This window comes from Vipera berus, assembly GCF_964194415.1.
Source record: "Vipera berus genome assembly, chromosome: 4".
NCBI classification, from domain to species: domain Eukaryota; kingdom Metazoa; phylum Chordata; class Lepidosauria; order Squamata; family Viperidae; genus Vipera; species Vipera berus.
In genome coordinates, this window is record NC_138206.1 from 53,201,848 (window position 1) to 53,217,610 (window position 15,763).

The 15,763-nt window shown below is 42.3% G+C and overlaps 1 protein-coding gene across 1 annotated transcript in view; it reads left to right on the forward strand.

Moving 5' to 3' along the window:
• The window catches only part of IL10RB (interleukin 10 receptor subunit beta), a 32,115-nt gene extending 21,703 nt beyond the window's left edge, over window positions 1–10,412 (forward strand). Inside the window, exons 4-7 of the mRNA XM_081327003.1 lie at window positions 5,037–5,203; window positions 5,966–6,125; window positions 7,322–7,464; window positions 9,616–10,412. Of these exons, the coding sequence (XP_081183129.1) occupies window positions 5,037–5,203; window positions 5,966–6,125; window positions 7,322–7,464; window positions 9,616–9,837 (692 nt within the window). The 3' untranslated portion in view covers window positions 9,838–10,412. The remainder of the gene's footprint in view (window positions 1–5,036; window positions 5,204–5,965; window positions 6,126–7,321; window positions 7,465–9,615) is intronic.
• Window positions 10,413–15,763: the final 5,351 nt, after the last annotated feature.

Genomic DNA, 15,763 nt, shown 5'->3' on the forward strand with positions numbered 1-15,763 from the left:
GTGGTTCAGTTTTGTGAGCTGTGATGGTTAGAATGCAATATTGCAGGCTAAGTCTGCCAACAGCCAGGTGTTCAATCCTGATTGGCTCAAGGTAGATTCAGCTTTCCACCCTTCTGAGGTCAGTAAAATGAGGACCCAGATTGTTGGGGGGCAATATGCTGATGTGGTAAACCACTCAGAGAGTGCTGTAAAGTAAGGCTTTTCAACCTTTTCACAGATTGTACCACTTTTAGGACATGATAATATTTGAGTATTACCAGTGCTTAGCAAGGTGTCCAAAACTTGATGACTAAAAAAAGCGGGGGGGATTTTGGGTTTTACTGGTTAGATTCATTTGTTGTTATAGAAATGGCTAGTTTATAATATTATGGAAAAGTAAAAAGTTAAGGTTCAATGTTAATGCTTCTTTCGTACTGCAACAGTGGAATTCAGAAGTCAATGCTTTTGCTTTTTCCCTTCTCCCCCTCACTTTTCCCTTTTTCTCACACCCTTGGCTCGCAACCCCCCCCTCACCCTTTGCTAGCAAAGCCTTTCGCTTGCTCTCATTCACTCACATGTTGCTCTCAAAAGCTTTCCTCTCACACGTTGCTCGCAAAGGTTTCTCGCTCTCATTCACTCACATGTTGCTCACAAAAGTTTCTCGTTCTCTCATTCACTCACATGTTGCTTGCAAAAGCTTCTCTCTCGCTCATTCACTCACACGTTGCTTGCACAAGCTTCTCTCTTGCTCTTTCACTCACCCTTCGCTCGCAAAGGAAGCCTGCTTGCTCTCTCCTCTTCACTCTTCACTCACAAAAGCCTCTTCTCTTTTTCCGTATGTTTTTTTTTCCTCCCGCTCCCGCCAAAACCTGCTTCTTTTATACCTCCTCCTCTGTCCGCCCTCCTCCTCCTTTTCTCTTCCGGGTGCATGAGAAGCTCCAACCAGCATGCAGCTGTGCATGCAGATCCTGGGACTTCTGCTGAGCCCTGCAGCTCCAGCTGATCTCCTCCAGTCCTGCGCAGCGCCGCTTTAGCTTGCTACACTTGGTTAGAGGTCGCGTACCACCTGCCAGGTGCTAAAGCACTATGGATGGCTATATAAATCTAAGTGCTATTGCTATTGTGTATCTAAGTGAACTATGGTGCATAAGTGAATACCTAAAGAAAATCTGAATAATAATGATTTCTGCATACTTATCTAACATACTTATTTTACACATCTTAATCATTTTCTTAATGTTGCTTTGGTCGTGCATAGCTTTTGCCTTTTCTCACAATCACTTATCTTAATTGCTGGCTTTGGAATGCTAATCTCCTTTCTTCACTTCTGGAAATGGAAAAGGCCTAACTAAGGGGGGGGGGGAAGAGACAATATTTTTTTTGTTGTTTAATCCAAACGTTTGCTCATGAGGAACCTGGGCACCAACTTGAACTACCAAGACTGACTTTTCAAGTATTGCTTGAGGTCCCTTTTTTGTTGCTGCTTCTCAGATGCTTCAGGCAGGTTTGCTGCAGGCATCCCTTGATTGTTCCACAACCATGGATCAGCTGAGCTTCTTCCCACATGTCAATTTCTGCTCCTTCTCAGTCCGCTTCTGTTAGGTCACCTCTATCACTAAGAGTGTTTTCTGCAGAACCTAAAAGAAACCCACTTTTTCCCTAGCTTCCAATTCATGTTCTCAGATATTTTATCTCCCAAAACGTATAGGCCAGCTTGTTAATATGCTCCCAAGTTTAGGGTGGGGTTTTTTCTCCATTTCCCCATGTGCCCCGGGCCTCTTCGGGATGGAGAGGAATTACATATACAATGCTACAGGAATCATGTTCTCGAATATGTCAGCTCACTCTGCCAGTGGAAACGGAGCATGCAGTATGGATTTTGGCAGCAATATGGCCTGTGTAAACAACTTGATAGTTTTAGATTGAATTCTATAGTTCTGATACTGCTCTGTTTCTGTTTACCTAATTCTTATACTAAGTGTCTCTTCTCTGGAGTTCAGCTATTTAAAAGTTCAATGGCAGGATTTCAAAGCTCGTCTTAGTGCTGGCAGATATTAAACCTGAGAAAACCAACCTAATGGATTTTTTAAAAAAATTAATAATAATAAGTTGGAAGGGACCTTGGAGGTCATCTAGTCCAACCCCCTGCTCAGGCAGGAAACCTTATACAATTTCAGACAAGTGGCTGGCCAGTCTCTTCTTAAAAACTTCCAGTGTTGGAGCATTCACCACATCTGGAGGCAGGTTGTTCCACTGGTTAATTGTTCTAACTGTCAGGAAGTTTCTCCTTAGTTCTAGGTTGCTTCTCTCCTTGACTAGTTTCCATCCATTGCTTCTTGTCCTGCTTTCAGGTGCTTTGGAGAATAGCTTGACTCCCTCTTCTTTGTGGCAGCCCCTGAGATATTGGAACACTGCTATCATGTCACCCCTCACCCTTCTCTTCATTAATCTACATTCTACACATACCCAATTCCAGCAACCGTTCCCTATATGTTTTAGCCTCCAGTCCCCCAATCATCTTTGTTGCTCTTCTTTGTACTCTTTCTAGAGTTTCGACATCTTTTTTACGTTGTGGTGACCAAAACTGGATGCAGTATTCCAGGTGTGGCCTTACCAAGGCATTGTAAAGTGGTATTAGTACTTCACGGGATTTTGATTCTATCCCTCTGTTAATGCAGCTTAGCACTGTGTTGGCTTTTTTGGCAGCTGCAGCACACTGCTGGCTCATATTTAAGTGATTGTCCACTAGGACTCCGAGATCTCTCTCACAGTTGCTACTATTGAGCACGGTACCGCCTATGCTATACCTGTGCATTTGATTTTTCCTGCCTAAATGTAGAACCTTACTTTTTTCAAAATTGAATTTCATTTTGTTAGATAGTGCCCAGTGTTCGAGTCTGTCCAGATCCTCCTGTATCTTAAGCCTATCTTCTGGAGTATTGGCTATTCCTGCCAGCTTGGTGTCGTCTGCAAATTTGATGAGTTCCCCATCTATCCCCTCATCCAAATCGTTGATGAAGATGTTGAAGAGCACTGGGCCCAGAACAGAGCCCTGGGGCACCGCACTACACACTTCCTTCCATGTAGATGCAGTTCCATTGAGGACCACACGCTGAGTACGGCCTGTCAGCCAGCTACGAATCCATCTGGTGGTGATGCTATCTAACCCACATTTTTCTATCTTATCAAGTAGTAGGTTGTGATCTACTTTATCAAATGCCTTACTGAAGTCCAAGTAAATTATATCTACAGCATTCCTCTGGGCCACTAATTTTGTCACTTGGTCAAAGAATGCAATAAGATGTGTCTGGCATGATCTGTTTTTGACAAACCCATGTTGGATTTTAGTGATGACTTTGTTTGCATCAAGGTGTTCGCTGATTTGTTGTTTGATTATCTTTTCCAGAATCTTCCCAGGTATTGAGGTCAGGCTGATAGGTCTGTAGTTTCCTGGATCTATTTTTTTCCCTTTTTTGAAGATGGGAACTACATCAGCTCTCTTCCAGTCCTCTGGTAGTTCCCCAGTGCTCCAGGATCTTTGAAAAATATAGTTCAGTGGTTCTGAGATCACGTCTGCCAGTTCCTTGAGAACCTTGGGGTGTAATCCGTCTGGGCCTGGTGATTTGAACTCGTCTAGGCTGGACAGGTGCTCACTTACCATTTTCTTGCCTATCTTAACTTGTGTTTCTATTCTGTTTTTTATGGCACTGGTTTTGGTAGGTTGGACTGTTTTTTCCCTTTGTGTAAACACAGATGCAAAAAACGAGTTAAATAGTTCTGCTTTCTCCCTATTGCTTGTCACCTTCTTGCCACTTTCCCCCACTAATGGACCAATCATTTCCTTCACTTTTTTCTTGTTTCTTATATGTTGAAAGAAGCTTTTTTTGTTATTTTTGACTTTGGTTGCAAGCCTTAGTTCATTTTGAGCCTTAGCTTCTCTCACTTCATCTTTGCAGGCACGGGCTGTTTGCTGATATTCTGTCTTAGTTATGTGCCCCTCTTTCCACTTAACTGACTTGAACTGGGATCAAATACACTATGCAGGTTTTATCCTTTTTTATTTTTTTAATAATAATAAAATGCAAGAAACAGTGGAAAATAAGATTATCCAGATCTCCATAGCCTTAGTGAATGAGACAAAGTGGTCACATGATTTTAAAAATAGAAATCTCTGTAGAAGCCCATTTTCTTAGGAAATCCTACTGTAGCAACTTGCTAAACATAAACATTCATGCAAAGGAGATTTCTTATTTTGTTCCATTTCTTGACAATATTTTGTGGTCATGTATTATGCAAGTAGATGCAAGTAGAAAAATAGGGACCACTACGGTGGGAAGGTAACAGCGTTCTGTGCGCCTTTGGCATCTAGTCATGCCGGCCACATGACCACAGAGATGTCCTTGGACAAGCGCTGGCTCTTCGGCGTTGAAACGGAGATGAGCACCGGCCCCTAGAGTCGGAAACGACTAGCAAGCATGTGCGGGGGAACCTTTACCTTTACCTTTACCTTATTGTTTTGAAGTAATAGGCATACATACTTAGCATGTTTTGAGAAGCTATGAGAGATGGTGGCTTTGGTTTGATAGCCATTTGCTGACTATTCTTCTAAAGCTAGTATTAATAATTGCATTTGAGAAATGCTATGATTGGAGGGAGCTAAGTCTTCTAATCTTGTGTTCACTTTTTTAATGTACTTTCCTTCACATACACAGCAGAATCCAGTCACTGACAGGGGAGCCCCAAAACCTTCTGTTTAATAAAGGTACAAACTAATAAACCTCAAGATTCTGGGCTGTTGCTTAGCATCTTTAGGAAAATGAAACAGATGAAATATGGCAGATAGGCATAGGGAGTAAAATGGAAAGAAAAGCACAAGAATATTAATATGTTGAGCCATTGTTGCTGGGTAGGTATGAAAATATACAAGCACATTTTAAATTTTTAAATAAGTAAATAAGAAAGAAGATGACGATATGCCATGCTGCATATTGGATTCTTTATGGATTATAGAAAAAGTAAAAATAATTATCTTCTTTTCTTTACTTCAACTCGTTTAGCAATCATTATACCTCCTGTTGTACAAATTATACCCACAAAACCTGGAGTCTTGGATGTTCATCTCCAAAGCCTTCCTGTTGTACTTAATGGCATCAGTTATTCCTTGAAGGATTTTTATGGTTCCGTAGTTTACAAGATAAAAATTTGGATGAATGCTAGTGAACAGGTAATATTTGATGATGTGTGAAAGTGGGCTTCTTTGATGCTTAAATATACTTTTCTACATACATTAAATAGAGAAAAACTCTTTTTTTTAATAAAACAGCAAAAAGATAATTAAAACTTTGATTTTAGACAGTTGCAAATAGACAAAAGGTCCAAATAAATTTGAAATAAAAATTTGGAATTAATTATAAAGAATCCTTCCTATGGGAAAATGCTTTTCTTTTAAATAAGGTAAGACTTGGAAAATTGGATATTAAAGGGAACTAGAATGAACTAAAGACACATTCAGACTCAGCTTATAGATTTGAACAAAATATTGGGCAAAACATTGGACATATTGAATGATATTTTTGAACTATGGACTTAGACATTAATTTTAATAGTGTCTGACTCTATACAATGTGGTTAAAAGAACAAGCTCTACCTGACGAGATTGACTTGAAAGTGGATTAAAACTGACAGGCTACAAGAATAACATGGTAGTGTTGTAGCATGTTTTGTTTAATGTTTCATCGTTGTGATTGCAGTGCTACTATATTAACCTGATTTGACGTATTTTTGGAATAGGTTTTGAAATGTTTGGAGTCCAAGATGCAGAATTCCTAACTAACATGGCCATTGTTGAGAAAGTAGAAATTGATCTAGACATGTATCTGGGTTGGGAAAGGCTACATTTCTAGCAATAGAAATATATGTAGATTATCAATTGAAAATAAAACTATGACTTGATTATATTGTGATTTTTCTGTTCCCTTCCAATTAGGTTATCGATAACGTGACTGCACCACACTCTTTCCATGTGATATCTGGCCTACATCCTGGAATAACATATTGTCTTAAGGCTCAAGCATTTATTGAAGAACTGAATAAACCTGGAGAGTGGAGTCAAACCAGTTGTACCCAAACAACTAATAGTGTAGTAGGTAAGAGTCTGGCCAGCCTTTAAGAAGGCTCTGAAGATTTGATTCTTCCAGTTGACACTGGACCAGAATGATATGTAAGCTTATTGTAATATGAGCTTTGCATTTTGTCCCGGATGCAGTACTGTACATTTTATTCTTTTATTGTCTTTTTCAGTTATTTTCTTTAACCCTCATTAGTGCCCAGAGTTGAGTGGGTGTAGAGATGGAGGTCAAGGATATGAAGGGACCATGCGCACAAAACTGCCTGCCTTAGTATCCTGTTATCTGCATGTCTATGAGCTCATTCCAATTAGCACTGCCAAGTACTGCCAGGAACCAGCTAGATATGAGAGACTCTGCCCTGGCTGGGATGTTCGGATGTTCTCTAAGATTGACTAGGGCAGACATGTCAAACACAAGGCCCGGGGGCCGGATGCGGCCCGTGAAGTGGTTTCATGTGGCCCGCGAAGCCATCCTGGAAACAGTGAGGGAACGGCCCCCACTGCCTTGGCACTTGCCCTGGTCCCATCTCCTTCTGCCAGAGACCCTCAGATCTGTCCCACTCCTGCCCAGGCCCCCATAGGCACCCTTGAGGCGAACGATGTAGAGCTGGCCACGCCCACCCAGTAGGCCATATGCACTCTAGCCACGCCCACCCAGTAGGCCACGCCCATCCCGGCCATACCCACCCGGCCCCCTGAGGGCAACCACAATGCTGATGCGGCCCTCAATGAAATTGAGTTTGACACCCCTGGACTAGGGAGTACACCAATAAACAATGCTTTTGCTGTGTGTTATTTCCTGCTTGTTAAAACTGTATAAAAGACAATAAACTCTGAGTAGGCAGGCAGACATTTTGGACACCCTGTGATGACTGGTCTCTGAATCTGACAAGTAGGCACTATAAACTGAACCAGTAAATAAGATGTACCTCATTGCAAGTATCCTTTTGAAACCTTTTAGCTTTCTTCAATGGGTTCTGTGGATATAATTATAAATTGTAACAATAACTATTTAAATCTTGGGTTTTGCATATTAGGGCAAGGCAAGCATACAAACTGCCATTGCTTCTTCTCTGCAGCTAACATTAGATATAATGCCGTCACAGTTATAATTATGACATGAAAAATATTAGTAGATTAAAAGATATATGCATCATATGGTCCACAATAAATAAATGGAGCAGGTTTTCCTTCTTTTTTTCTTCTTCCCTGCAGGGACAGATCCAGTAACTGTGACGGTTATCTTACTAACAGTATTGGCATCCATCATCTTCTCCTCTTGTATGATAGCTTATATTTATCACCAGATCAAACGTTCCTTTTGCCCTTCATATTCTTTGCCACAACATTTCATTCAGGTTTGCATATTGCGCACTCTGTGCGTGTGTGTGTGTCCATGTCCGTGTGTGTGTGTAAAAATAATTGGTATAATTTACCAAACAGAATGTGATGCATACTGCTTTCATGGTCAAAGATGTAGACATAAACCTCGCTGTCATTTTGCTTAATTTAAATCCACTTAAACTGTAGTGCTGATAATTTTGGTCAAGGTTTAGCATAACAGTCTTCAGGCGATAAGGTATAACCATATTTCATTGATATACAGGGAGTCCTTGACTCATGACCAAAATTGAGCCCAATATTTCTGTTGTTAAGCGAGACATTTGTTAAATGAACTTTGCCCCATTGTATGACCTTTCTTGCCCCAGTTGTTAACTGAATCACTGCAGGTATTAAGTTAGTGACATGGTTATTAAGTGAATTTCGCTTCCCCATTGACTTTGCTTGTCAGAAGGTTGCAAAAAGTGATCATATGACCCTGGGACACTGCAACTGTCACACATGTGTGTCAGTTGCCAAGCAGCTGAATTTTGATCACATGAGCCTGGGGCTGCTGCAATGGTCGTAAGTGTGAAAAATGGTCATCAGTCACTTTTTCCAGTGCCGTTGTAACTTTAACGGTCATTAAATGAATTGTTGTAAGTCAAGGACTACCTGTATTACACAGTGGCATTTGCATATTAAGCTGAGAGTGAGTAGTGTTTGAATTCCTGAGTTGTACTTTAGCTGCCCAGTCTTCTAGAGCACTGTTTCACAAACTTGGCAACTTCAACTTGCGTGGGCTTCAGTTTCCAGAATCCCCAGCCAGACATGTTTTTAAAGAATTTAGCTATGTTGGCTCAGGATTTCTGGGAGCTGAAATCACACATCTTAAAAATTGTCAAGTTTGAGAAACATTGCTCTTAGAGAGCTACAGAATGCACCCCGGAACACTGTAATATCACTGGAAGAGATACAGTATAGCTGAATCTTTCTGGTTAGAGGGAAACAGCTAAAGAGCAGCTAAAATGGTGTGCAGTAATTCTTCTTTTTTTTAAAAAAAAAAAAGAAAATCCTGCACTATTTTTGTGTCCTCAGCTCAAGTCTCACAAATCTTCATTTGAGATTGCTCAGAACAGTTGGTCCCCAACCTTTTCTATACCCCGTGCCCCTAGAACACTTCTGGTGTATTCTCACACCCCTTACAAAAGTTCGAAATAACGGCAATAAATTATGCATATACACTATAATTTTGAAAACCCAAGTTTTCGCACCCCTTGGAATATCGTCTCGCACCCCTAGGGGGCGGGAGCTCCCCTGGTTGGGAACCCATGGCTCAGAAGATGTGGGGAGGGTTCTACCATGTAAGATTCTGCAGGAATTTTTGCAACCTGAAAAGATTGCTAACTCTTGCTCTAGTCGGCGAAGAGCGTGCTTGCTTTTCTTTCCACTGAGAAGTACAGCTCAAAACAGAGAAGCACAAATGGACTTCCTGATTTCAGTTGGTAACTGCCTGCATAATAGTATCCATTAGTGCAGTCTTTCTCAGCCTGGACTGGGAGTGGTCCCTGGAGGTTCCTTGAGAAATAGTGTTGGGGGGAAAAAAATGAATGTTGTTTTTTAACTTCACGAATTGCCAATGTTAGCAGTTTCAAAAATGGGAGGTTTTATGTATCACGTCTCAGCTTCAGACCTATCACTTCGCTGTCATTGTAAATGTAAAATGTGGATTATATAGGTTAGAAGTGAATTGTGTTGCAAAATCTTCATATGTTTTTCAATTTTTATGCAGGGGCTCTTTGTGATCTCAAAATTATCCCAAGGGTTTCTCCGGGGTAAAAAGACTGGGAAAAGGTGCATCAGAGGCTCAGTGAGAGAGTAGAACTTAAAAGGATTGCGCTGAGCCCTTTTTCTGTGGATGAGCAACTATCATTCGTTTGCCTTGTTTGCCAAGATTCATGATAGTGTAATTTAAGATTTTTTTGCAAGAGTGCAAAAGAGGATGGTTGGGCAATGAATGTCTGATACATAATTTTTAATTATAAGTAGGTTTTTTTAAAAAAAAATGAAATTATTAAAATCTAACTGGCTGAATCCTGTGGGATGAGACTTCAGGGGGTATTCTGACTTAAAATATTTCTCAAAAGAAGATGGCTATTTCTAATCTATTTCTTTGTCTTCATCCACAGTTTTTAAGCCATCCTTCTCGTAGTTCACTATTTCTTGAATCCCAGCCACAGGGAGAGGATCATAACTATGACACACTTATTGTTCTTTCGGAGATGTCCAAACAGTGCAATAGTGAATTGGAAAATAAAACTAGCAACATCAAACCGGAGCTGCAAGGATCTCAAGAAGACACCTTTAAACCTAAAGAAATTTCAAACTGTACAACTTTGTTTCATGTTTGAAACTTGGGAATAATATACTGTACTTTAAGGAACTTATTGGCATTTACAAAAGGAACACTTTGCACATTATCAAGTCATTAATGGTAGAGTTTTTTTACTTGATAAAAATTTTATATGATTTTCTATTTTAGAAATGTATTTATACTAAAGCCTTAATTTTAGACTAAAATGTAATAAGCAAGTTCGAGTTATTGAAATTTAATTTAATTTAATTTTAATTTAATTAGATTTATATACCGCCCTTTCCCGAAGGACTCAGGGCGGTTTACAGGGTATTTAAAATCAGCAATACAAATACAAAAGTTAAAAAACAATTTTAAAAGATTAAATCATCCCTTAAACTAAAAACCCTGGTTAAAAAATTCTCAGCCTGGGCCGGAAAGCTCAAAGAGCCAGGTCTTCAGGTCCCGGCGGAATGAACGAAGGTCAGGGGCAGTCCTCAGCTCCACGGGCTGAGGGCAGTCCTCAGCTCCAAATTGTATAACATTTAAAATATTCTGAATATACTTTATTCAGTAGAGTTTGCTCTTATTATTTTGAAGAGCATTTGACAAAATTAAAAGTATTCTTCTAGACTTTCGTTTGTGTTTTATTTTTTTTATTTTTTTTATTTAATTCAATATATAACTTGAAGGCTACATAACTCATTTTCAACTTACAGGAAGAAAGAGAGAGAGAGATCTTGATGAATCAGGAAAATAAGCACTCTAAACCAAGCATAATGAAAGGACCTGCATAACTACCTTAGACCGCGAAAAATGAGGTTTCTTGAAAGTCATAAGCTGGAAGCCTCAGGAATCTTTGGATCTGGTTTTATTTCAATAAAACATATATTCAAGATTATATGACTTTGCGGCTCACATATTATGTACAGTAGCTAAAGTATTTGTCCATGTCGAGCAAAAATTTGTGTGTGTGTATTGTTTACTGAATTAGAAACAATCAGGGTTAATGAGATATACAGCTACTGGAGATGTATAGTATATGCACAGTTTGTTACATCTAAATCCATTCTAAAACAGTTGAATTAGGATCACAGTTTTTAATATCGCAATCTATTTACAAAATAGATCTATTGATCTATTTACAAACTCCCATGCTTTCATTTTTAATTAAATAACAATAAATAACCAATTCGGATTACGAAGTCAACCAGCTGCAGAAGCAACTGGAGAAGGGACCGTGGCCAGCTGAGAAGGCAGTTCCATTCCTTAGATGCATGGGCTGCGGAGGCCGCCATCAATGTGCGGAATGCCAATTCTGAGCAGCAACGTTCCGGGCATGTGGCAAACCAAGCCACATTGCTGCCGTCTGCTGAGGTCGCCAGAGGGACTGTCCATAAGAAGACTCATTCAGGAGAGGTACCGGGGTTCCGGGTCAACAACGAGTTGGGTTCTGCTCCAGCCGGAGGAGTGTGTTCTGCGCTGGTGCCCATCACCCCCTTAAGCAGAAGCTTCGACTCCAGGTCAAGCTTCAGGGAGTCCCATGCAAAATGGAACTGGACACAGGCTCAGCCATGTCCATCATCTCCCAAGGAACATTCAGGCACATATGCAATCGCAGCAACAGATGGGCCAAACTCCGGCCATCTAATCTACTGCTCACAGACTTCCAAAACTCCCGAGTGGTGGTCAAAGGCGAAGCCACACTTCTGGTGCAATTCAAGGGTTTTGAAGTTCCACTAGATGTAGTGGTGGAAGGCCAACGTACAAGACTCATAGGCCTCGATTGGTTTGATGCATTGGGCATTCAAGTAACCGGCATTCACCAGACACAAGGGTCAGACCTGTCTTCAGTCTGCCAAGAGTTCATGGATGTTTTCAGTTCTAGCCTAGGGGAGTACAAGGGTCGTCCGATTGCCCTCAAGCTTCATCCTATGGTAACTCCAATACGGATCAAGCCTCGTAGAGTGCCTTTCGCCTTAAAACCCAAAATTTGATGCAAAGCTGGACAAGCTGGTGAGACAAGGGGTATTTCAGCCCGTAGACAGTGGGGTGTGGGAGACCCCCATAGTAACCCCACTTAAGGCCAACAGAGAAGTGCACATATGCGCTGATTATAAGTGCACTATCAACAGGGTACTTCAACAGCATGCGTACCCGGTGCCAGTTGTCAGCCATATTTTGGCGTCATTGTAAGAAGGCTGCATGTTCGCCAAATTAGATTTGGCGCAGGCCTACTGACAACTGCCTGTGGACGAGGCCACGGCAGTAGCCCAGACCATTGTCACCCATAGGGGGGCCTTCAAGGTTAAGTGCCTACAGTTTGGGGTGAGTGTAGCCCTAGGGCTTTTCCAGGGAGTGATGGAGTACACGCTCAAGGGCATTCCAGGGATCTGCCCCTACTTCGATGATGTGCTCATTGCCGGGGAATCAGTAGAGATTCTGGCTGAACGGCATAAAGCCATCCTTCAGCGGTTCTGTGACACAGGACTTAAATTAAAAAAGGAAAAGTGTAAGATTGGGGTTGAGTCAACCAAGTTCCTTGGTTTCTGCATCGATGCTGAAGGCATTCACCTTGCAGATTCCAAGCTAAAAGCAAACCAGCAGGCCCCAGGTCCGAAATCCAAGGGAGAGCTTCAGGCCTTCCTCAGCCTTTTGAATTTTTACTATGCATTCCTCCCTCACAAGGCCACAGTGGCGGAGCCATTACACCAGCTCTTGGATAAAAAAGCTCAGTGGCAGTGGACCAGCGTCCACGAAAGAGGTTTCAAGGCAATCAAGTCACTGCTGTCATCAAACTCCGTCCTCACTCATTTCAATGAGAAGCTACCTGTCTGCATCGCATGTGATGCATCCCCGTATGGGGTTGGTGCTGTGTTAAGCCACTTAATGGCTGATGGGAGGCAGACTCCCATCGTGTACTAATACAGGAACCTGTTGTCCACAGAGCGCAATTATGCACAAATTGACAAGGAGGCCTTGGCCATTGTGGCTGGAGTTAAAAAGTTCCATAACTACTTGTATGGCCACCAGTTCACAGTCTTTACGGACCACAAGCCACTAGAGTTGTTCACCACAAACAAGCAGACACCTCAGATTCTGTCCCCTCAAATGCTGAGGTGGTCTATCTTCCTTTCAGCCTACAGCTACAGGCTGATTCACAAATTGGGAAAGAAATGGGCCAAGCAGATGGCCTTAGCAGATTGCCCCTGCCACACATAGAGCCGGATCCAGCTCCGGCTGCACACATCCTGGCTATCCAGGATTTGCCGGAGTCTCCCCTTCATACCGGGGACGTGGCTGCAGAGACAGCCGCTGACAAAACACTTAGCCATGTACTAAACTGCGTACACACAGGATGGCTGGACAAATGTCCAGGGTCAGAATTTCAGAGTTTCTTCATGAAAAAAGATGAGCTTTCAGCTCATAAAGGGTGCATCCTTTGGGGAAGTAGGGTCATAATCCTGAGCTCTTTAAGGCCCAGAGTTATAGAGTCTCTGCACAAAGGCCATCCGGGAATAGTCTGGATGAAGGCACTTAACTAGCCCTTTGGTGGCCAGGGCTAGATAAAGCTATTGAGGCCCAAGTACATGGTTGCTACATGTGCCAGCAATCCAGACCAGAGATGCCGCAAGCCCCTGTCCACCGATGGGAGGACACACACACACCGTGGTCAAGAATCCACATTGATTTTGCCAGTCCCTTTCAGGGACAGCTGTTTTTAATAGCGGTGGATAGCCACTCCAAATAGTTAGAGGTCACACCAGTTCCCACTATGACTACTGCCAGGACCATCCAGGAACTGCGCAGAACTTTGCAACACATGGGCTACCAGATGTATTAGTCTCAGACAATGGGGTTCAGTTTACCTCTGCAGAATTTCAGTCCTTCCTCAGGGCTAATCTAATAAGGCACGCAATTTTGGCTCCTTTTCACCTGACCTTGAACGACCAAGAAGAACGCATGGTCCACACAGCCAAGGAATCACTGAAACGGATCATCACAAGAGATTGGCACCACAGACTGGCAGATTTCCTACTCTGCCAATGCACAGCTCCCTACACCACCATGGCCCAGCCGAACTCCGATGGGGCCGACGCTTGATCACCAAGGTGGACAGGCTACACCCCGACCGAGTTGCCTCGGACACTGCACAGCCAAAGGCACCAAGAAGAAGTTTGCAAGTTGGTGACCGGGTTTGGACCTGGAATTACGGGCAAGGGGCTTTGTGGGTGGCAACCATGGTTGTTAAAGTATCAGGACCACTCTCTTACGAGGTGGTCCTGGAAGATGGGAGAGTCATTCGCCGGCACATTGACCAGCTGCATTGGAGGCTAGCAAACCAGGCACTGGCTCAGAACTCTCAAGCGGGCCGCATGCATGGGCCGTGCAATAGCAGCCCAACAAAGGAGCTTGCACACTCCGACAGAACTCTTACTTAAGGAGACAGGGGAATGGCCGTAGGAGAGTTCCTCCCAGACACACAGACTGTATCCACTGAACAGAACCAGCAAACCGCGCTGAGTGCCAGCCCTGCAGACTTTGCTGCATGATTGGACTTTGGTTTGGGACAGGCCAGCCAAAGGGACTTGAGTCAACCCGGCTCCACTGGGCCACAAGAGTCCAGGTCTACCCAGCCTGGCAGGCGAGCGGGTAAACCGGGAGATCCCTGCAACCCCTAGACATTCAGAACGATCAAGAAGGCTGCCTAAGTAACTGCAAGACTATGTTGAGCGTTTGAGAGTTTGAGCTATCTAGGGGGAAGGGGTGTAATGTATTGGCCACAACTGTTTAAATCACTTGCTTAATGTCTGACCCTAATTGATGTATTGCTTAATGGTTTCTGTTACTGCAAGCCAGACTGGCTGTCTCCAAGCTGATAATTAGGTTTGGGGTGGGAAACTGTTACTTTAAACCTATTGGTTGCCGCCTAGAGGCTAACTGTATAAATAGCTGTGCAGCAGCTATTAGAGCTGCTTCTGTTCTGAGTTAATAAACTTGTTTGCTGTTTCAACACTTGTACCTCATTCAATGCCTAACAAACTGAATATATAACACCCTGTTCCAGAGAACATCTATAAAGAGCCCTGGGCAATATGAAATTCTTTTCTGGAGGGGAATTCAGAAGGCTGATTCCTTTACCACTGCACTTTCCATTGCACTTGTCGGCTTCAAAGACACAAAGCCATCTTCGTCTGCCATTACTCGCTGGAAGATTCTGCTGAATATGGGGAGGCAAGGAGGCCTCTTCCCTTCTAACTGGTATGCACAATAAATTGTTATCTGAAGGAGCAGTATTGGCATTTACTGTTGTGAATTCAGTAATAAATGATCCATATTTATAAATGCCCCCAAGTTAAAAACTGAGGCTGGGGAACTATATCTGATACCTACCCAACCTATCTCGTATCTGGAGGCATTTTCTTGGCATATGAAACTGATAAAAAGTAACTACTAATCTCATAAAAATTAGCATTTAGGAGCCAAATGATAATATGAATATCTAAGAATTCCTTTTACAATGTAATACCTTAGGTGAGTTAATCCAATTAATCCAGGTATAGTGGAGGCTGCTTATAACAAGGGCAATTTGATTAGTTTGCATCTTTCTTTGGAGGGGGGAGAAGCCCTCTTCAATGAAGTGATTTTATTACTAAGGAGTTGGTTGCTGTATAATCAACTCTGCGTTTATTTGAGTTCTATTTGCCCCATCAGTTTCTAACAGCCCACCCTTCAGTTTCTCCCCAAAATAGTGCACTGTCTTTGAGAAACATATTGTCAGGTCCTCAGTGTTTTGACTCAGGAAAAATTCTCAGAGAGGCCTGACAAAGTTTTAAGCATCAGCTATGTTTGCTTAGTAAGAACTGATGGCCAAATCTGACCATAGATTCATGCACCAGAATGCCAGACCCCCAATTATGCAAGCTGGGACAGGAAAATCATTTAATTACATCATTTAATTAATTCTGATAAAAGCAAATCCT